Genomic DNA, 21,816 nt, shown 5'->3' with positions numbered 1-21,816 from the left:
AGGAGAAACCTTTAGTTGTCATTACTGTGGATATCTTCTTAAATGATATTCTCTATATATCACTCAATTTAAGCAATGCAAAATGGAACTTGTACAGTGGAAGTGCCACTTGTATTTTAAATGAGAAGCACAACATGAGGTGGTACTGTTTTAAACATGAACTATATTCTAGGTTGCTGCAGTTCATCGCCAGTCGAGTGAAATGTGACCGATGTCACTTAGGACTATATCATTAGGTGGCGCTTGTAATGCTCTAAAATGAAACTGTCTACAAATGACTGACACCTTATTTCGGACTATGGTCTCTTAAATGTTTTTTATAATGTAACATTTCTTAAATGCAAAAGTGAAGTGACAAGCCTTTAACAAGAAAACAAAAAGAGAAAAATCGCCACAAATAAGAACATTTTGTGTAACAAACATGTTCCGTCTTGTCCAGTCAAAACAATCATTATTTAAACCAACGTCCCTTAATTAAACGTAACAATAAACTACAGAAAATGTGGGCGGAAACGCTAAACTGCCACAGCTCCTCCTCGCCGCTGGGGGGCGGTGTGTCTCAGCGCTGGAGGAGCAGAGGTGAAAGGTCGTAGCTGGGCAGTCTGCCGGAAAACACCGACCACGACTCGAGAGCAAAATATGGGTGAAAATGAAGAATTTGCCGCTTCTTTAGAAGACAGCAAGGCTGCATACGTACTCAGCAATGTCGCCGAAGTGGTTGAGCGGATTCTGACGTTCGTACCGACTAAATCGCTGCTCCGGATCGTCAGGTAGCGGGAAATGTCTATGCTCAACAACTTAGCTTAGCTAACGGTCAAAGGCTGTCGAATGGAAGTGAAACTACTGTTTCCACATACACATAGGGCAGTGGGAAAGATAATGTGGCAGCCAGGGTGTTGTAGGAGTTTTACTTTACCTAACGTTTTTGCACATACGTGCAGCTGCCCAGTCGTGTTTTTCTCACACAGGCACGAACTTAAAGGCTAACACGTTTCTAACGTTCCCAAGCTAACGGTAGCTAGCCGGCCGGTAGCTGACATTTGTCTGTGTCTGTGGTTCTCAGTGTGTGCAGACTGTGGAGGAACTGTGCCCGTAGAGTGCTGAGGACTCAGCAGCAGCTCACATGGGTGTCAGCCTGTGGGCCGTCCAACACGGAGGCCCACGTCCTCTGCAGCATCCTGGCTGAGGAGGTGGAGGTAAGGTTTTTTGGGGGGGATGTTAAAAGACCTGTAACGTACGTTGCACATGTGCAGTTAGCACAATATTGATATGGATCATGGTGTATGCAGATGGAAAATGTACAACACTCTAATGGTGGAAGTTGTTCATGCTCAGCCAGGAATGATCTCTTTTGTAGTCCTGGGGTAAAAACACATGTTCACTCCCATGTCTTTAAATAACAAAAGGTGTGGAATATTGTTGGGTCATGTATTGTATCCAGATTGCAATTCATGAAGGTTTTAACACTGTTATAACATATGCCCTTTACTTGTGATTCTTTCCAGAAAGTGTTTCTCGTGCCCAGAACCGTTCTGACGTTGGTAGACTATGAGGGCTTCACTGGACGAGCGTTTTGCTACAAACAGAATAAAGGTTGGTATTAGATGTTGGTATGCTCTGCTTTATGGTCTTCATTTGACAGAATATGTCAGGTAACTGCACAAGTACTGTGTCATGCACAATTGTTTGAGTTGTGTTTGTGGAAAACAATAGTGCAAGAAGTATTTTGATCGTTTATTTTAGTAAAAGTACTAGTACTACACAGGGAAAAACTCCGCTACATTCAAACCTTAATTAAGTAAAACATATGTAAGTATTATCAACAACCGAGTCAATGTTGTACTATTTTATATGCTTGTTAATGTGTATTTTAATCCTGTGAATGTGTAAGATTATTTGTAACTTTATAAACTGCTGGATAGTTTAATCTACAACAAAGCATCATATTCTCTGAGATCATCATAAGTTTGTAGCGTTGCCGTCCCGTGAGAACCACGTATGTCCAAAAAGTAAATCGTTCATGAGCTCAGCCGTGTTTTCAGCTTTGTGAAAATGCGTATTCCAGCTCATCCAATCCTGTTGTAAGTAGTTTATTTACCTTAAGTGGTAGGAGAATAGAGGAAGCCTTCATCTTTCAGTTAATCACCAACATTCAAAACCAACAAATTCGGAGAAGCATTGGTTTTCACTGGACAGGAAGTGTATGAAAAATGATAATATGAAAAGTAACTAAAGCTGTCTGACAATATGTACTGGAGTAAAAAGTACAATATTTGTCTCTGAGATGTAGTAGAGTAGAAGTATAAAGTAGCATAAGATCGGACTGATGCAAAGGAGAAGTGCCTCAAATTTGTACTTGAGTACAGTAGTTGAGTAAATGTACTTAATTATATTTTACCACAAGAGAGAAGACAAGTCCGATATGAATTATGTGAGGTAACGTACTCCTGATTTAGTTATATCATAACAGTACAATAGTTGTGTGTTAGTAGAAGTCTCATATGCCGAAAATAGATTTGGGATGCATGTAGAAACTTTGAGGACAGCTTAAAAATGTTTTTCCGAATGAGGCTCAAAGAACAGAGTGTTTCATTCTGTACAGATTTTAAAGCCCTTTGAGGCAAATTTGTGATACAATTACATTGACTTAACTTTAAAATCATAGACAACCAATATTCAAGAAACACAGAATTGAATAAAAAAAATGACAAATCCCATTGAACAGCCCAAAAACCTAAATTGTAAGAACCCCATACATTTGAAATCATACACATTTGAACATCCATTTTAATAATATTACTGAAACACAGCGTTAGTTGGATTGTGTTCATGGGTTCCACAATAATAACTTGAAGCCACTAATGCGGGCCAGACTACTTAAAATCACAGCGGCCTCACAGACTAATCATTAAACAATAACAATGGCTTTATGTGTGCAGTAGCTATAATAACTGTTTAGTGAACCGGTTACTGATGCAGAGTGTGGTCATATTATGGTGCTGCCAGGTATCTATTCCCTGTTGGTTAGCTTCAACTTGTGACCATTGCTCCTCTTCATCACTGCAGCTTCTGTGGCTCATGTTGTTGTTGCATTAAATAGTTGAGGAATTTTTGTTGTGGCACTTGTATCATAACTGTTTACTTCCTTAAAACCAGAAAGATGTGCAGACGGTGTCATTCGGGGTCTCTTTGTAGTCAGTTTGTTGAAGTTTATTTCGTAGTTGCTATGGTTATTTGCAGTTTAATGTAGGCCCAGCTTGCACACTGATTTAGGACGGCGGTTAAACTATCGACGAGAACTTTGTTGACACCTTCCGGACGATCAATAACAGGAAATGAAGGCTTGCATATGAATTTGCATGCATTTTGTTCACATAGATCTCTCTGAAATTTGACATGTTAGGTATTTAGCAGTGTTGTGCAACACTTAACGATGCTCTGCTGGTGTATTATGTTTCATATTAAAATAACAAGTATATAAAACAGTAACCTTTCTCAATAACAGTTATTTTTTTCCCCCCTCGACTACTCTGAAGCCAAAAAGAATCGCCACAGCCCAGACACGGTTGAAGAACTCAACCTGCTCTTCCCGAAAGGCTGTGACATCATGGGCATCACCACACCAGGCGTAGTCTGTAAGTGTTCCTCCTCTCTGTCGCTTTCATATTTCCCCATTCATTCCCCAAAAATCATGGGTATTGGAACAAATATGTGTCCCAGCGTGTTCGTCTTGCTAGGCGACTCTAGAAACAATGGCGGACAACCAGGTGTCTTGGGTATATGAAAGAGGAATAGTTCACCTTTCAGCATAGAGGACTGCTATTAATCGCCACTGCTGCTGCCTAGTTGTAAAGCACCACTAGTGGCCGGCGCTTCCCTCTGATAGATTGCCTCGTCTGCGTGCTGCTTTTCCATATAATCACAAGCCTGCGGAGAAGTGACTCTCCATCAGCCACGTTCTCTCTCCTCAGGATGATGGCTGATCAGGCTCCCGTAGTTAATCAGGTTTAATGGCAGCCCCAGCTGTTTGTGGTGACACTCACGCAAGGTCGCCACACACATCTAATTCCACTGAATTAAATATTTTGATTGGATTACGTTGAAATCTATAGATTACTTGTAATAAGTCTGCCATATAGCCTCAGTACATCTTCTTATTTATGCATATCGGTGATGGGTTTGCACAGTATTATAAAGATGACTTGTGATGCATCTAGACATTGCATTTCTGCATAACTGCTTATGAATTCCATAAACTGTGACACATTGGAGGATGGGGATGAATGAGATGCTAATGTGCCGAGTTTGCTCATTTTGAATACAGGGAAATGTTTTCTGTTCAGATTCAGCTGCTCAGCAAGAATATAAAGCCTAAAATCTGAAAGGTGTACTCGTGGTGAATATCTTCTCATCTTGTAAATGAATGACGACACAGCACAATGTTTTCTCATTTGTGCGGTAGCTCATTCGTCGGCTAAACTGTTTAGAAGTGCCTTTAAAGCCATTGATTGATGGTAGTGTAATCATGCCTGGTGTGTTGGTGTATGTGCTGGTCTGTCAGAGGCTGTAGTTTGTTCTTCAGTCAGCAATGACGAAGGTCGACGAGTGACCACTACTGGTTAGCATTGATAACTTAACGTTCGACCTCGTGCCTGCTACTCTGTGCAGTGACTCCTAGTGGCTCCTACTCCAGCCTTCCTCGGGAGTACCAGGAGGGGGAGGCTGGCTTTGCCATCATGTTCCCAAGCATAGAAGGTGTCCACATCAAGCCCTTTCATTTTTGCAAGAAGTCCATTTCCCCAACAGCTCTGAAAGAAGCAGGTGAGTGTTGGCTCACAGCAGTAATTCAACAATCTAAACGGAGCAATGCAAAACTTGGAAAATCTTCCAGACCTTGTTTTTCTATTAGTCTTTTTGTTTTTTGTACTTTCTTTGCAGGACTAGTTGACAACCCCGAGCTGCGTGTGGTACTGATATTTGTCTACGAGGCATATAAAACCGGAGGAGTGCACTTCCTCAGCCAGATACTGGAGCCTCTGGCCAAGAGCAAAGCGCTCATTGCTGGAGGGCTGGTAGAAAGTGTCTTCTCTCCTCCCAGACACTGGTGAGTTAATGTCCTTTTTTAATATTAAATATTACATTTTTTATCATTTTTACTGCATTTTCACTCTCCCATCATCTCTCACTCCGTAGCTGTAGCCAGGGGTCATTTGGTGTGGTGGGTCTGGCCTTGAGTGGCCCTAAGGTGCAGGGGGCGTCTGTGCTCTTGGACCAAGAAGTCAGCAACCCAAAGGCGGCCGAAGCCACGATCCAGCGGCTAAAAGCAGCCAAAATCCCCGAGAGGAACACCCTCGGGTTCATGTTCGCCTGTGTGGGGAGAGGCCAGAACTACTACCACAACCAGGCCAACGTAGAGGCCGACGCCTTTCACAAGGTGTTCCCCAACACCCCGCTCTTCGGCCTGTTTGGCAACGGCGAGATTGGCTGCGACCGAATCGTTAAAGAGGACTACACGCTGTGCGACACTGACACGGACAGTCTGCAGCACGAGTACACTACAGTCATGACCCTGGTGCATTTAGGCTGACGGACTGACCCGCAGTCACAATGACCAAACGGTAGTAAAAGAAAACAGCAGGTCGGGAACAAGAAACATTTTGTACAGTGTCGCTCACATTAAGTCTCAGAATATTGCTGTCACCAGTTCTGCTCATAAAGCAGGACGATGATGTCATGGCATCATTTGGGAAATTGTGTCCCTCTGAGACTGTGTGTGTGTGTGTGTGTGTGTGTGTGTGTGTGTGTGTGTGTGTGTGTGTGTGTGTAAACACGGCTTCATATTAAAACTAGTGAGTCTCACAAAGTTTTAATATTCATAGTATTCAAATGTGATAGAGCACTCTTGTAAAATATGTGTATGTACTTTTCCTAAATTGTGCCCATGTTCACGGCATATCTTACCCACTGACATTCACCTCATGGTCTGTTTGTTGTGCAGGTAAGTTAAAATATACACTCGTGTGTCCCTCAAGCTATTGTTTGTAGTTTTTATCCATGCAAGTATGAGTGTGGTCCCTCTTCCACACAATCAAGGCTATCTTGATTTAAATGCTATCCCTTGTTATGTAGGTTTTACATTCATAGTTTTTCCCAAAAAATAAACGTGTTAACCTACAACTTGATACTCTTTTGCAAGATATCTATCGGTCATAGTTCAGTTGGGCACAGGCATCAGTCAGGGTCTTACAGTGCCTCTTTATTTTGTCCACGTCAGGTCATATCTCCTACTACCAACTGTTAATGTTTGGGCTTAATGGTTATTGCATCTCCTGCAGCTTAAAATAATAAAGTTCCCCCCAAAACAGGAGAGAGTAGCCCTGTGACACTGACCGGCAGAAACTCTCAATTTCACCTCAAATACGTCTCAGTTCTTCTACAACTTCTAACTTTAGGAAATAGTTGTCACGGTATACTTTCCGAGGTTAGAATAAAAAGTGAGAAATTGGCGTAGAGGATGTATTTGGTATCCTTTCTACATTTTTCTAAAAACGGTTATTTTTGAAATCCTGATGGTACAGCTAGAGACTCTAAATGAGGTCCACATATTACACATGCCTTCTTTATACAATAGAATATTGGTATTGTCTCTTTATAAATGTGTTATTTTCTATATGGCCCTGTCATTGATTGTTGCCATACTGTTTCCTCACTTTCGAACAATATTCTGATGACATGAAGGTGCAATCTCCACTGTATATATATATATATGTGTTGATCAGGTAGTTGGCTAAATGTTGAAGTTCAGCTTTCTGATAAAAGATCCCACTGTGATTGTTGCAAGAATGGATGTTTTTGAGAAAATTCCAATATATTGATTTTTGAAAACATAATTAGAAGTCCTCTTTTGCATCATAATACACAAAGAAAATGCCCTTTTAGGGTTTGAAAGTAAAATGTATTTTAAGTTGGTCTTTTTGGCTCAGGACACATTTGTTTTGGTGATGATGCACTGTTCTACATGTGTGCCAAATAATAGGCTATCTGTTCTGCTCACGTGCTCAATAAAATACATTCAATATTTGTGAGTTTTCCTATTTTTCTTAAACTCCACTGTTAAAACCGCAGCAGCGGCTTTAGACCCGGTCCCTCAACACGCGGGGCGTCACGCAGCCCTCCTCGGTTGTAACTACAGGCCTATACTGTTAAATCATACACACCCTGAAATATGAGCCTCAGCCTATAACATCTTCAGCAGCCCGCGTCCAGGCGTGCTTAAATAAAGGAAGAGACGCTTGAGATTGATTGATGTGCGGTTTAACCATCGACTGGCTAATCCCGGTAAATGACAAACGGTTAAACCAATTGCTGTGAAGGCAATTTATATTCCCATAGTATTTATTTTGGGAAACCATCAAAAACCGCTCATGACACGGAGAGGGACGACCTACCAGCCGTAAAGCTAATACAATCATCTGTGGCGATAATCCGCTCTCAAATTGGCCTCAATCGGGAACTGAGAAAATCTACTCTCGTCTTTTTTTTTTTCTAGCTCTCTCGCGCACAACACACACTCACACACACGCACACACACACGCACACGTCCACCCCACAGCCAATATTTTTAGACCGCTATGTCGTGACCGGAGCGATGCAAATGTCACACGATTCATTGGCTACTGTCAGTCTCCGGCACGAAAACGTCAATGTTTTGATGGCGTTTGGATAATATTGTGTTCCCCGCCCGCTGCTTTGTGGAAAAGGGGGGAAGGAAGGTTGGAGAGCACCGAGGCTTCGTCGGGCTCGCTTCAGCACCTGGACAGCTCCTTTCGCAGGGTTCCCCGCTGCGCTCGCCGGGGAAACCCTCGTGCTGAGGAGCGGAACCTGGATCTGAGGCAACACACGCAAAACCCTCACCGCTCCAACGCCAGGAGAGGAGACTGCACTTAAAAAGGGTCGTGATTTGCGCAATCTGAATGACACTTGAATGATGCTAATATGATCTTGACGAGTGACGATGCTTCTTGCATTTCAGCTTCAGACCCTCTTTTGGTTTTGCACTGAAATCCAAGCAGCGCAAGTGGGAGCAGCAGCAGCAGCAGCAGCAGCAGCAGCAGCAGTGCTCGTCCAATGCAAAAGTGCTAAGGATAGCTGCAGCCTACACACACTGCGAGCCTGCTGCTGCTTCACTTACTCTGATCATCACAGAGGGAGACATTACTATCAGCAAGGGGGCAGCGGGAGGCACGATTACGCGTCAACAATGTAAATCTCACACAGGTAGGTCCTTTGCTGCGAATAAATAATTCATTATTATGTACAGCGAGGAGCTCTCAGTAGTTGTGAGCAGAAATCTCATTTAATTGGAATCTGATACCAATAACAGTATAGACCAATCTGATACATTATTACTCTGATGGCAGGAATTGAAAAGTCTTAACATGTTTGTGTTGATTGTTTAATCCCAGAACTGTAAGCAGATAAATGCTTTAAGGTGTGATTAAAAGTTTACATTTGCAAAAGTTCCCTTAAGTTTGGGGTTATGTGGAGTATAGCCAAGGCTCTATAGCTAATATCATTTCTTGTTTTGTACATTTTTGTTGCATTCAACTTTTCAAAAACATGTTTAACCTATAAAGCTGCAAGAGTTGCAGTTTCTGTTAGTCTGCCATTTACCACTGTCACTGACTACCTGAGGACAATCCCTCAAACAGCATGTGGTGAAAGCAATGAGTTCCACCAATTTCATATTTTTCATCACCGGATGAAAGAAACGTATCATATGGGATGCAGTCAAGAAGGGGCTTCATTTGGCTGCCTAATATTCTTAAAATGTTTATGGAATGCCCCATATATCAGAAGTATCCGTCACCAGACAGCCACCCACATTATTATTGGACCTGTATGTAACATTTCTGAATCGTGATATGTTTGCATCATGTGCAATAACTTTTGAAATAGGTTCTTCACTTGCAATAATGCCCATCATGTTCTTCCCCAGGTTCGACATGAAAGCAGCGTCTATCAGGTGAAAAGGTGAACTGCAGCACTTAAACAGACAGAACTGAGTGGAAACCTTGTGACAACCATCTCCACATCTCTCCCCTCTCCATCAGCCACCATCATGGCAAACGCTGAGTGAGTACAGTCGATTTCTTCTTGTCGTCCTCGCTCCCTTCTCGTATTCCAAACCAGCAATTCTTTCTTCTTTGCCTACATATGGCAAACGAAAATGGGTCAAAGTGTAACCTATAAAAATGTATGGTCAAATGTCAGAGATGCAAAATAATTAACAGGGAGTGCCCGTCGGACATGGACCACATTCTTATGGATTCCTTCCTCTTCCTTACACTTCATTTTCTCTTTTTTTATTCTCAACTTCTTCTCTTCACACAGTCTCCTCTCTTCCACTGTTTCCCAGGTTTCTGTGGCTCCCTCTCCTACAATAATGACCTTTATTAACACAGACACTGCTGCCGTTGAGGTGCCTCTGACCCTCGTCACTCTGAATGCTAAACACAGACGCACGCTGAGATGCAGAAACAAACCTGCACAATGCTGATTACAGAGCGTCCATTCTGCAGCCGTAGGCCACTATGTTAATTCGTCCTGTGGAACAACATACAGTGTAGATTATTATTCTCCATGTCTATTATGAAATAACACATTTTTTTCCAACAACTCCGATCCACCCCCCAGTTTTCTCCCAGCTTTCCATTTTTAAACTGTGCTCTCCAAGTGCGTAGTGAGAACAGCTGATGCATTACAGAGGGGACGTGCTGCAGCTTGTGTGTGTGCCTGTGATTGTGTGTGAAGACAAAGTAAAGAGGAAAGGGAGAACGCTGAGAATCATTATTCTGTGTTAACTCGTGATTCTGCTGACATGGCATGCCTCTCTGGTTTGTCTCATGTTAACTAGCTCCATTTATTCTCTTGACCTAGATGAATAGCCCTAAATCATTGCTCCGCTTGTGCTTTTAGAAGAGAACCAGTTCTGCTCGTGGTCCCATACAGAGCTCAGCGGGTCTCGGTAGCAATGTCGTATCACGCTGCTTCTGAGGTGAAATGCATCCTGAAACAGATGACGACAGCTCACAGCTGCTGACAGTTCAGCAGAAAGACGCTTTCACTCTTGAAGACTGATGAGCATGTTGTTAAGATATGGTAAGACCTGTTGTTAAGACCTTGGTATTTATAGAGTAGTATCACTGGATGTACAGTATGGACGTCATTTATACTGCTGCTACGATACATAATAGTCAATATTAGGAAAACAGAGCTGTATTTTACTCAAAATAGTGCTTGATTCTATGTCAAGAGGCTGACATATTCTCATCTTCATGAACATTCGTATTTGGATTTAAAAGTACGAGTAGATTGTGAATTAGTGTCAAATCAGTCTCTTATTTTCAGCTGTGGGAGAAGTACTTATATGCTTTATTTAAGTACCAGCATAACAGTGTAAAAATACTCAATTGAAAATAGTAGAAAAATCACACAGAAGGAAGTACCTGAAGTCTCAAAAATAAAAGTACAATTTCTGCAGAAAATGATTATTCTCCAAATGTTATCTTTGATGATATTTTGAGCCGTCCTTGCCTGACTTTTCACCGATCACCTAATTATCATTACAGCTTCATACGCAATATATCATCATAACATTGTCATTTTCAAACTAATCAGTCTTATCTGCGGGGAAAGTCTCCCTTCAGTACATGTGTTGCTGGAAATGCCATTATAATCCGTCTTTACTGAATTAAACATTCACAATTTAAAAAGAGAACAGCTGTTGCTATCAATTCTGCATAATGTTTAAGATGCAACAGGCAAGCCTTTAAATATAGAAGTACAGGATATACTTTGTCTCTCCTATGTTTTTTTCTATATGCAAAAATATAGTGTCGACGAAACAAGTCAGTCAGTTTCACAAGTCCACAGAAATCTGACTCAGTAAAGTCTTTCAAGACCCGTATTCCCTTAAGTGTCTGTAGAAATTAAAATAATCTATTATTGGAAACTGACACAGTGTAAAGAGGTCCACAGACCTCTCTATTGTGAATAAGGCTTATGTTCATCTGCTGCCTTAGTCTTGCCCCACGAGGGTCTCTGTGTCTCCTGTGTCTTATACAGCTTGTATCTGTAAAGGTCAGATAAGAGACTGGTCACACCAGGGCCAGAACAGTCCATTGTGCAGTCCACCAATTCATCATAGTTTAATCTGGAATATTATTAATGAGCTAATGTGCACTGGCAGACTTCATTCATATCCACTGGCATGAAATTAAAAAAGTTCCTCTGGAAGTTGAATGGGGTGTTGTAAGAAATGACCTGAAGCTGTCTGTGAGTTCTGTCGAGTTGACAGGTGCTTTGTACTACAACACATGAACACTGCTCAACATCAAGTCATGCTTTTGAAGCTATTGCCTTGAAAACCCTGGTGGGTGAATTGACCAAGGTGTATCCTGACCGAAAGGCAACTGGTAAGACAGGTCGGGTGAAGTTTTGTTTTTCTGCAGGTGTCACTGTTTTAGCCTTGTTGTAACCTGGATGCCCGGGGGAAGTCCCGCACGTGAAAGTTGGCAGTTTTTCTTTTGCCTCATCTTCATCTTCTGATGTGAAATCCATATTACGATATATGTGAGTCAGCAGCAGAGACGGAAATGACTCACTGTCTTAACTCTCTTAGCAGCGAGAAAAAGACACGTCTTTAGTTTATGCCGCTGCGACAAACACGCAAGTGTGAAATCTCTATATACTGTTATCACCAAGACACGACTTTTAGGCATTGAGTGGAACTAAGTTGAGATTTTAGTAAAAGTGTGCAGTGATTATTGTTCCGCAACCGGTGTACTTACTCATATGTGATGAGTCGGTAACACTAATACACAATGATGTCCAGCTTCTCCAAAGTTCCCCACAGCAGCTGGTGGGAGCAGAGAACATCTGCTTCTTGTCTTCATGTTCTGGCCAAGTTTTGGATGTGTTTTAGATCCTCAGACGTTGTGGTCAGACAGCCTAATCTAACGTGTGTGTGTGTATGTGTGTTGAACGTTTGATCCACTGGGGTTTTGTGGAGTGTGGTTCAAGATGAAATATGCCTGGAAAAGAAAGTTTATTTTCAAAGCTGGCATTGGGCTTTTCAAAGGGAGGCGATACGCAGCGTAACTAAATGTTCGATGTAATGTGTAGAAATAATGGCTCATAGTTTTTTATAGGTTTTCTCGATAGATGCATGTATTCATAATTGATGTCAAAACATGAAAGCAGACAAACTCAGGTATTTATTTCATATTTGCACATATTTCATGGAACCATTTTCAGCTGTTGACTAAACACTGCCTGACATACACACACACCCAGTACTCAAACACTGCATCACTGCTAATAGGACCGCCATCTAGTGGATCTCATTCAGAGAAAAGTAGATCATATTTTCATAATGCAGAGCGGAGGTGTAATTTAGGATTTATGAAAAGTGTCCAATAAAAGTTTAAACAGGATATTCACATTCTGAGTTCACTTCCGAGCACTTTGAAGCCAAATTAATTCAAAAGTAATCAGAATGTCCAATACAGTTTTTGTCAGGATTTTATTTCTCTGTAGTTAGGCTCCCAAAGATTTTTAAAATTTTGGGGATATTTATGGCTTCATATGTTATCCACTAGTAGAGAGATGGCCCCTAAACAAGAGCCAGGCTAGCGGCCATGTTAAGCTGTACTGATGTACAGCAGTAATGCTTTGATCTTACTGCTAGCGCTAGCCTGCTCACAATGACGCCGCTGACATGCTGATGTTCATCAGGAGCGTATGCTCATGTTGCTATTAAACAAACAAAGCCAAAGTGTTGCTTTTCTTTTCCCCAGGGCTGCTTGTAAGTCTGTCTTATTGCATCGGGGTCGCAAGGGTCATGAGCGAGACGCCTCCAGTTGTTGGAGGAAGAACATTCTTCAGCGCCAGTGGCTCCCAGTTACTTTCATGACCTTCTGTTCTGGTCAGTGAAGTCCCTTGAGCAACTTTTGTCACACAATGACCTTTCCTACCTGGCCCACGACTCTACAGTCTACAGTCCACGATGCACTTTTATCTGCCACCCCCGGGGAATCCTGCTCCCCTGAATATCACTTCTTTCCTGTGGGTGCTCTTCTGCAGTCACAGTCTTTTTTAATGTTTTCATAAAATAATGTTTTTGAGAATTTCTTTTTTTTGAGAATTATCTGTAAGATAAGAACATCAGGAATACTCAGAAAGGTCATTATTTTATGTTTAAGATGGTAAAAACTTTGTTTTCTATTTACATCCGGGCCAAGACTTCCTTCTTCTGTGCGTTGCTCTTTGTTTACATCGGAAATCCAATCTGGAGTTGGAGTTGAGAGACAACGTGTGTGACTGGAGTGTTTCTTAAGTGGCCATTTTACACGCTCATTTTTAACCAAAAAGCTAAACCGCCGGACGAAAGCCGGTGGGTTCTGAGATTGCATTGCGGCCGATGCATTCCGCCTCTTTTGCTCTCCATACCAGAGAGTTCACCTGCATTCAACCAAAGCTTGCTGCAACGTGATTAGTCACTACTACTCTGACTACAAACAGAGACCCAGAGCGCTTCCGCTGCCAAAATCTGGTCCCATTGCCCACTACTTGGATTCTACATGTAAATGCAGAATCTGTTTATAAAGACTACTCTTCCCCAAACTGGCTTCCCCTCCCACATATCTTTTGAAAGCGCCTGCCCTTTGCTAAACTGTTTCCACTGACGGCTTCTCAGATGGTTCTGTGTAACAAACCACATGGCGGGGCAGGTTAACATTTGAATGCAAGGAGCTTTTAAGTTCACCTTATTCATTCATACTTGTTTACTTTGCCTCTTCTGGGTGTCATTTTATTTCTCAACATCAGGAGCTATATGATGTACTGCCCACTTTGAAAATGAGTCTGCATTTTCACATTTCATTGCAACATTGATGTAACTTTGGCAGAAGTTTAAGTCTTTGCGAGTGGAACAGAGTAGCAAAAGACATTACCTGAATGATCCCAAATACCTAAAAACGCATGCCGAACCCTATTGCTTCACATAAGAACACTTTGCTGAACATCGTACAAATCCATAAGCCGGGTCAGCAGCTTTACCCGATATCTCAACTGGCAGCCAGGCAGCGCACCGGGTACATTACTATAAGCTGTGAGCTGGCGGGCTGTGGACAGCTTGTGTCTGTCATGAGTGGTTATGTGTACGGTCCTGATTGTTTGGAAGGAGAGCCCAAAACCTGCTGCTGCGCTGTAGATGAGAGGTGGTATGGATGAGATGTTGTGTGTGGGAGAAGTGTGGAGAGGACGGCATCTATCAGGTCAACCCGCTGTGGTTGCGTACTGCATATCCACAGTCTCAGAGTGGTAATTAAGTCTCTGACAAAAACTAGGTGTGGAGGTATTTGTCATCGAGGTACGTTGACAACTTCCACAGTACAACGTACGAGTTCATCCTGACATACATTTATTGTAGTGGGACATATGATGATGCATTGCTTTCCCTTTGTTGGTTGCTAATATTTTTTATATTTTTTTTAAGACACAAATCTGTCTTTTGAAATGTACAAAAGTCTTACAAACTTTGGCAGAAAATTGTGAGTTTATGTCGGACCACGTCGCTCATAGAAAGGGGGGGGGGAGTAATTAGGTTTTCAGGGCCTCTAAAAGAAAATAAGGAGTGCCAAATTGTTGCATCAATTGATCACTTGTAGAGCCTGCTTCAGAACGGCCATTTCAAGACATTCTTGCATCTTTACAACTTCTTCGAGGATACAAATCTCACTGACTCTGAAGTCCTCTTAAAAGTCAGTTTTTTATCCTAAAAAAAATATTTCTAGACAGACTTTCTCAAACTTACATTCATAGACTTTCTTACAACTCATGCCCTGCAATCTATCATTCTGTTCATCCTTTCATTGTATATGCATGTTCGTATTGTACCTACATGACTGATGTTATTGCATCTTCTGAGCAGACAAGACAGGCTGCTACCTACAGACATATAATCTCCATTTAATATCCATTTTCCTCACTCATATAGTACATGTTGCCTCTGGTGACTATATTTTTGACTATATAGAGTATGTATCTTCAAAGGAACGTAAGGCTCTCTTGTCGAGGGAAATAATCCCATCAAATCAGGACGAGGGCAGCAACTCTTGAGACTAGACTGCAATAAAACTTCTTTTTGAAAAGAGGGTTTCTGTTAATGAAAAACAAACAATGCTGCTGTTGCTATACATGCGGAGACGACGACTCTTGGGAACGGCTACCTCTACTTTTTAAAGAAGGTTCCACCTTAACTTTAATCGTTATATCAGCTTGAAGAATCATCAGTCTGTATTCTGACAGTTATTTTGTAATTATATGTTGTAATTTACCTTTGTGTCGTCAACATGCTTCAATGATGTCGACCTGTTGTTTAGATGGCCTGGGAGAACAAGGTAGCGCTCTGATTTAGCCGTGGTTCACTGGTTGTAACGCTGACCACAATGTGTTTCATCTAAAACGATACCTGGAGGAGTCTGGCCTCAGTTTTGCAGGATGTCGATGGGAGAGAGAGTGCAGCTCACCTGAAACAGTTTATGAGAATACACCTGCTTACAATAGCTGTGACTCACTCATTTGGTTGTTGTGTTCAGTGGGTTTGGTCTGGTAACTACAGCTGGTGCCTTTTCACTTGTATTCAGGCTCTGTTGGGTTTCACCTCCCAAACTGTCTGTTTGTTCCCTTGTTGGGTTTAATGGGTCGAGGCTGCTCTGCCTTGCTGTTGGTTCAGGTTACACTTACGATACACGGCAGTGGGATTTTCTTTTCATACCTTTGCTGCTGGTTTAAGGTGTCACTATAGCAACGTGAGCCAGTTGGATTTCCTTTATGTGGCTTTTGGAGCTTTACATGGCCTTCTTAATTTAACTTACATAATTAAGAAACAGCTCTATGAGTGTTTGGCCTCCATACACTACTATTGTGATTTTAAACGATGGATTTGTTTTGTAACCTCAGATTATTTTCACAGTTCATCTGTGTATCTTTTGCTATAGATTAGTAAAAGTGTCTGATAGAACTGTAAAACGACCAAGAGTACGTCACCGATTAGCATTGCACTCATTTAACATTTTTCGACAGAGATATGATCTTTTTTATTCCATGCGTTCTTCTTACTTGTCAAAACCTTTTGCCTACATTACCCACAATGCTACTGGACCAGCGAGCGTTAAATCAGAGGTTTGGGTGTGTTATGCTAGCTGATGTAGCCTCAAGCAGAGATGAGGAGCAGACTACAGCGGTCTGACTCATTTCATTCTGACTCCACAACCCCGGATTTTTCTTCTTTTTCAAACTTCTTGTCTTCAGCCTCAAAGGACGTCAACTCGAGTCACATCACTTTCATCACAGATTATCAGACTTTTGCAGCTATAATGCGAATGCCCGAAGATGTGTTTGCATCAAAAACCACTCCCCATTCATTTCAATGACAAAAAAGACACATTTGCTTCCTTGTTTATTCCGCACATAGTTCAATCTTGTTGAACTTTGACCTGCACCTTGACAGCGCTGTCGCTCAAAAACTTAGCGTCGTCTTTCTAAAGGCTTGTTGGTCGCTGATGTTTAAGTTTTGTGTTTCTAGCTCAGTTAAGAGCTGCTTGGTGCTTTAGGTGAATGTAGAAGAAATGTATTTATTATGTTATATGCACTTCCATAGAAAACTTGTATTTGGCTGCTTACATCCTTACAGTGTTGAGGTCACAACGTTTAGATCAGATCAGCCTTGGTGGCTTTGGCATTATGATTCCCATAACAGGCAGTCCTGCCAAACACACACACACACACACACCCACACACACGCACACACACACACACACACACACACACACACACACACACACACACACACACACACACACACACACACACACACCTACACACACACACACACACACACACACACACACACACACACACACACACACACACACCTACACACACACACACACACACACACACACACTCGCAGACATTAAGATGCCCTTCAACAGCTCAGGTCACTCCAGATTCCATCAAAGGTCCTTTAGCATTGACATTATCACTGTATATTTTAATGGTTGGGTCGTGATATAAGGTCATGGTGTGTGTGTGTGTGTGTTGGGAGGTTATCTGTTATCTGCCTGCATATCTATTTGTCCTGTTTACCTGTCTATCCTTCCCTAAAGGTATGCCTGTCTGTCAGATTGCGTGCCTCTCTGAATGTTTCAGGTCACTCAGTGCTGTCTATCACGACAGCTTGAGGATGACTGTAGGAGGAGGGAGGATGGGAAGTGAGGACTTCAGAAACGCTCAGTGGAGAAAGTGTATTCGGACTCGGTGTATGGCGAATGGCTGCTGGGAATACCCTTGTTCTGTTTGCACACAACCATTACTACAATCAAGCTGCAGTTATTCTAGTGTTTTATGAGTGCCTTAGCCATGAGGTAACCAGAGAAAGTTTTCGTCTTTTTCGTCTAGTTTGTCTAGTCTGCCGCTGTGTTCGTCATGCCCGACGGACTTATATCGCAAAACACAACAATACAGCCGTGAGTTTCTTCGTGGAAAAAGTACAACTTTCTTCAACTTGGAAGCCAAACTCTCCGTGGATCTTAGCAGCCTGGGACTTCTCTGCTCCCCCCATTGTGTCAACCCCCACCCGGTAAGGAGACCGCGCAAGCGGTGCGAAAGGAAGCAAAAGCGGGGAAAGCGTGGAGGTATCCGGGCTAGGCTAGCGGCTAGCCCACACAAGCCGGCAATTCCAACATTACTCATGGCAAATGTCCGTTCACTGGACAACAAGATGGACAATATACGGCTACTCAGAACCAAGCGTGAGGTGAGGGACTGCTGTGTTTACGTGTTCACGGAAACATGGCTCCACCACAACATCCCGGACTCCGCTATTCAACTGGACAAGCTAACATGCTACCGAGCAGACAGAGACATAGTTAGCGTGGGAAAGTCCCGCGGCGGCGGTGTGTGTGTTTACATCAGTGATGCTTGGTGTCGAGACGCTATTGTTGTTAACCAACACTGTTCCCCGCTGGTGGAGTTTATGGTTTTAAAGTGCCGTCCTTTTTACCTGCCGAGGGAGTTTTCAGCCATTCTACTGGTGGCTGTTTATATACCTCCGAGCCCCAACATCAAGGACAGAGAGGAGGCACTCAGTGAACTTTACAGAGCCATCAGTGAGCAACAGACAGCACACCCAGACGGCATTCTCATCGTTGCTGGAGACTTCAACCATGCTAACCTAAAAACTGTTCTGCCTAAAATATACCAGCATGTTGATTTTCCAACCAGGGAAAACAACAAATTAGACCTAGTCTACACATCGATCAAGGGAGCGTACAAGGCGTCCCCCCTCCCCCACATTGGCCTCTCCGACCACCTCACGGTCTTGCTGAAACCGGCCTACAGAGCAAGGGTAAAGGTTACCAAACCGGTTTCAAAACAGGTACGGGTGTGGCCAGAGGACAGTACAGCTGCACTTCAGGACTGCTTTGGTACCACAGACTGGGACATGTTCAAGCAGGCAGCCACCTACAACCATCACATTAACATTCAAGAATACACAGAGACAGTCACAGGTTACATCACCAAGTGCATTGATGATGTAACTACCACCAGAGCCATCACCATCCGAGCCAACCAGAAGCCATGGCTGACAGGGGAGGTCCGCACACTGCTCAAGGCTCGCGACACCGCCTTCAGAGCTGGAGACCCAGCTGGGCTGGGAGCAGCCAGGGCTGACCTGTGCCGTGGCATCAGGAAAGCTAAACGACTGTACACCAGGAAAATCACAGGACATTTCAAAGACAGCAGGGACTCACGGAGCCTGTGGCAGGGCATTAGGACCATAACGGACTACAAACTACCGCCACAGACCTGTGACAGTCACACCTCCCTGCTTAACAACCTCAATGGCTTCTTTGCACGCTTCGAAGCACAGAACAACACACCTGCGCAGAAAACCACCCCCCCCACCGACGACCAGGCTCTGTGCCTGTCCCCAGCCAGTGTGAGGAGCACACTGCTGAGGATAAATACCCGCAAGGCTGCGGGACCTGACAACATTCCTGGTCGTGTGCTGAGGGACTGCGCAGAGGAGCTCACGGATGTCCTCACCGACATCTTTAACACCTCCCTGAGCCAGGCTGTTGTTCCCACGTGCTTCAAGGAAACCACCATCATTCCTGTGCCGAAGAAGTCATCTCCAGCCTGCTTCAACGACTACCGCCCCGTCGCATTGACTTCTACCATCATGAAGTGTTTCGAAAGGCTGGTCATGAAGCAGATCAAATCCACCCTTCCTCCCTCCCTGGACCCGTTTCAGTTTGCTTACCGAACTAAACGGTCCACAGAGGATGCAATCTCCTCCGCTCTACACCCAGCCCTCACACACCTGGACACTAAGAACTCCTACGTCAGAATGCTGTTCATAGATTTCAGCTCAGCATTCAATACAATCATCCCCCAGCAGCTTGTGTGTAAACTTACAGACCTGGGCCTCAGCCCCTCTCTCTGCAACTGGTTGTTGGACTTCCTCACAGAGAGACCACAAGCTGTTCGGGTCAACAACAACACTTCGAACACACTAACACTGAGTACGGGGGCCCCCCAAGGTTGTGTGCTCAGCCCCCTTCTCTTCACCCTGCTGACCCATGACTGTAAACCCAACTACAGCTCCAACCACATCGTGAAGTTCGCTGACGACACTACCGTGGTAGGTCTCATCAGCCACAACGATGAGACTAACTACAGGAAGGAAGTGAACCAGCTGGTCCGTTGGTGCCAAAATAACAATCTCTTCCTCAATGTGGGGAAAACAAAGGAGATTGTTGTTGACTTCAGGAGGAGAACCCACTCCCAACCCCCCCTCCCTCTGACCATCAATGGTGCTGCTGTGGAACAGGTGAGCAGCACCAAATTCCTGGGTGTGACAATCACAGATGACCTCACCTGGAACAGCAACACCACTGCACTGGCAAAGAAGGCCCAGCAACGCCTGTACTTCATCAGGAAGCTCAAGCGAGCAGGAGCCCCCCCCCCCATCATGCTCTCATTCTACCGAGGCGCCACTGAGAGCATCCTCAGCAGCTGCATCACGCTGTGGTTCGGAAGCTGCACCGCCTCCAACCGCAAGAGCCTGCAGCGCATTGTGAACTCTGCCCAGAGGATCATCGGAGTCTCACTCCCTACACTACAGGACATTTACAACACCCGCCTCACCCGCAAAGCACTCGGCATTGCGGGTGACCCCACCCACCCCTCCAACAGCCTCTTCAGCCTCCTGCCTTCAGGGAGAAGGTTCCGCAGTCTCCGTTCGAGCTCTACCCGGCTGAGGAACAGCTTCTTCCACCAGGCGGTCAGGATGCTGAACTCTCTCCCTCCCTCTCTCCTCTCGCTCCCCCTCTCTCCCCCCCTGCCATCTCTCCCCTGACCTCTCTACCCTCCCCCTCACCCACCTTTCCCCTCTGCCTCAAATGGAACATACCAGGACATCTACTCCCCCTCACACCCCTTCCCTCATCCAGCACCAGTCACTTTTTATCAGCACCAGTCACTTTTTATCAGCACCAGTCACTTTTTATCAGCACCAGTCACTTTTTATTCTCTGCTGCTACTTGTTTAATCCTTTATCTAGGCCCTTATGTTCTTAACTTTATTCTATTTTATTCTATTATATGTTATATGTTCATGTCTATATTACACTGTGGGACTGCGAGAAACGGCATTTCGAAATTTCTGTATGCATAACACATGTGGAAACTTTGACAATAAAGTGAACTTTGAACTTTGAACTTTGAAGACACACATTTAGATGAGATGAGAGAAAGACTTGTGATATCATGTCATAATAAAAGCACAAAAAACACGAGTCTATGATTTTTACCGTCCTTATAACAGTGTCATGGTTTTGCCGTTAAGTTTGGAATATAATATTTGTATTTGTGAGTAAATGGAGGTACCTTCTCCTCTCTTCTTTCTAATCTTCTCTAGATTTCCACTTTCTTTTTCTCCTTTTCCTCCTTTCTCTGCCCTTATGTTTTCTGTCTGACATTTGTTTTATTTTTATTCACTCTCTTATTTTGATGTGACCTCCTCGTCTCATCACCAGTTCTCCTCCTGAACCTTTGAGCTCCTCTTTACCCCATGTCTCTTTCTCTCGCGCCTCTTTCTGGTTCCAGCCCAGTCTCTCAGGTCCTTTTTCCCCCCATCTGGTCTGCTTTTATTGCTCACATAGATCCTTTTTTTCTCTATTGCCCTCCCCTGTGCCTTCTTGTATAACCCCTGATATCCATCCCTCTTTTCTCCCACTTCTGCTCTAGTTTCCCTTCCCCATTCACCCTGTTCTTGACTTCCTTTGACGTTTGAAGGAGAGTGGGGATCCACTCAGCTGACAAAGGGAGAGGCGATGACGTCACAGTTAGACATGATACACCAGCATCTGCTCTGGTCTAAAAATACACACCACAGGGCACACACAGCCAGTCTGCAGCTGCACTCAGCATTTGTTTCCACCTCCACGCTCTACTGAGATGGCCCAGCTTTTACACAACTGGGGCTTGTGGGCACGCAGGGTTATGTGCTGCTGGCCCACAACTGAGGAGCGTTGATGTGTTTACATATTTGTTACATATTAAGGTGTAAAGTGTCTTGGTGGGTAAGGGTGTAGGGCGGAGGTTTGCTGCTATGAACACAAAGGAAGGTTGGCATAATTAGATTAACATCCAACCTGTCATTTACTGCACAAATTAATTTCAG

At 43.6% G+C, this 21,816-nt stretch overlaps 2 protein-coding genes across 2 annotated transcripts in view; both read left to right on the top strand.

Annotated features, from left to right (window-relative positions):
* The first annotated feature begins 597 nt into the window (after window positions 1-597).
* Window positions 598-7,080, top strand: fbxo22 (F-box protein 22). The gene is made up of 7 exons (XM_079287228.1): window positions 598-770; window positions 1,064-1,196; window positions 1,506-1,593; window positions 3,537-3,635; window positions 4,669-4,821; window positions 4,939-5,104; window positions 5,194-7,080. The coding sequence occupies exons 1-7, from the start codon at window positions 640-642 to the stop codon at window positions 5,585-5,587; spliced, it is 1,164 nt and encodes a 387-aa protein (XP_079143354.1). The 5' UTR covers window positions 598-639; the 3' UTR covers window positions 5,588-7,080.
* A 551-nt stretch (window positions 7,081-7,631) lies between these two features.
* LOC306789967 (transmembrane protein 266-like) overlaps window positions 7,632-21,816 on the top strand; it is a gene marked incomplete at both ends in the record, with an annotated part of 44,733 nt that continues 30,548 nt past the window's right edge. Inside the window, 4 exons of the mRNA XM_079286074.1 lie at window positions 7,632-7,636; window positions 7,761-7,892; window positions 8,033-8,277; window positions 9,114-9,135. Coding sequence (XP_079142200.1) covers window positions 7,632-7,636; window positions 7,761-7,892; window positions 8,033-8,277; window positions 9,114-9,135 — 404 coding nt within the window. The remainder of the gene's footprint in view (window positions 7,637-7,760; window positions 7,893-8,032; window positions 8,278-9,113; window positions 9,136-21,816) is intronic.

The sequence above is a fragment of the Melanostigma gelatinosum genome (assembly GCF_949748355.1).
Source record: "Melanostigma gelatinosum genome assembly, chromosome: 2".
Lineage (NCBI taxonomy): Eukaryota > Metazoa > Chordata > Actinopteri > Perciformes > Zoarcidae > Melanostigma > Melanostigma gelatinosum.
This window is presented reverse-complemented; position numbering and strand designations above follow the sequence as displayed.

Excerpts from the sequence above, each read along its gene's own strand:
- fbxo22 (XM_079287228.1), top strand. The coding sequence starts at position 640 with ATGGGTGAAAATGAAGAATTTGCCGCTTCTTTAGAAGACAGCAAGGCT. Across the intron at positions 1,197-1,505 it reads TCCTGGCTGAGGAGGTGGAG|AAAGTGTTTCTCGTGCCCAG; the intron begins GTAAGGTTTTTT and ends GATTCTTTCCAG. Across the intron at positions 1,594-3,536 it reads TTGCTACAAACAGAATAAAG|CCAAAAAGAATCGCCACAGC; the intron begins GTTGGTATTAGA and ends ACTACTCTGAAG.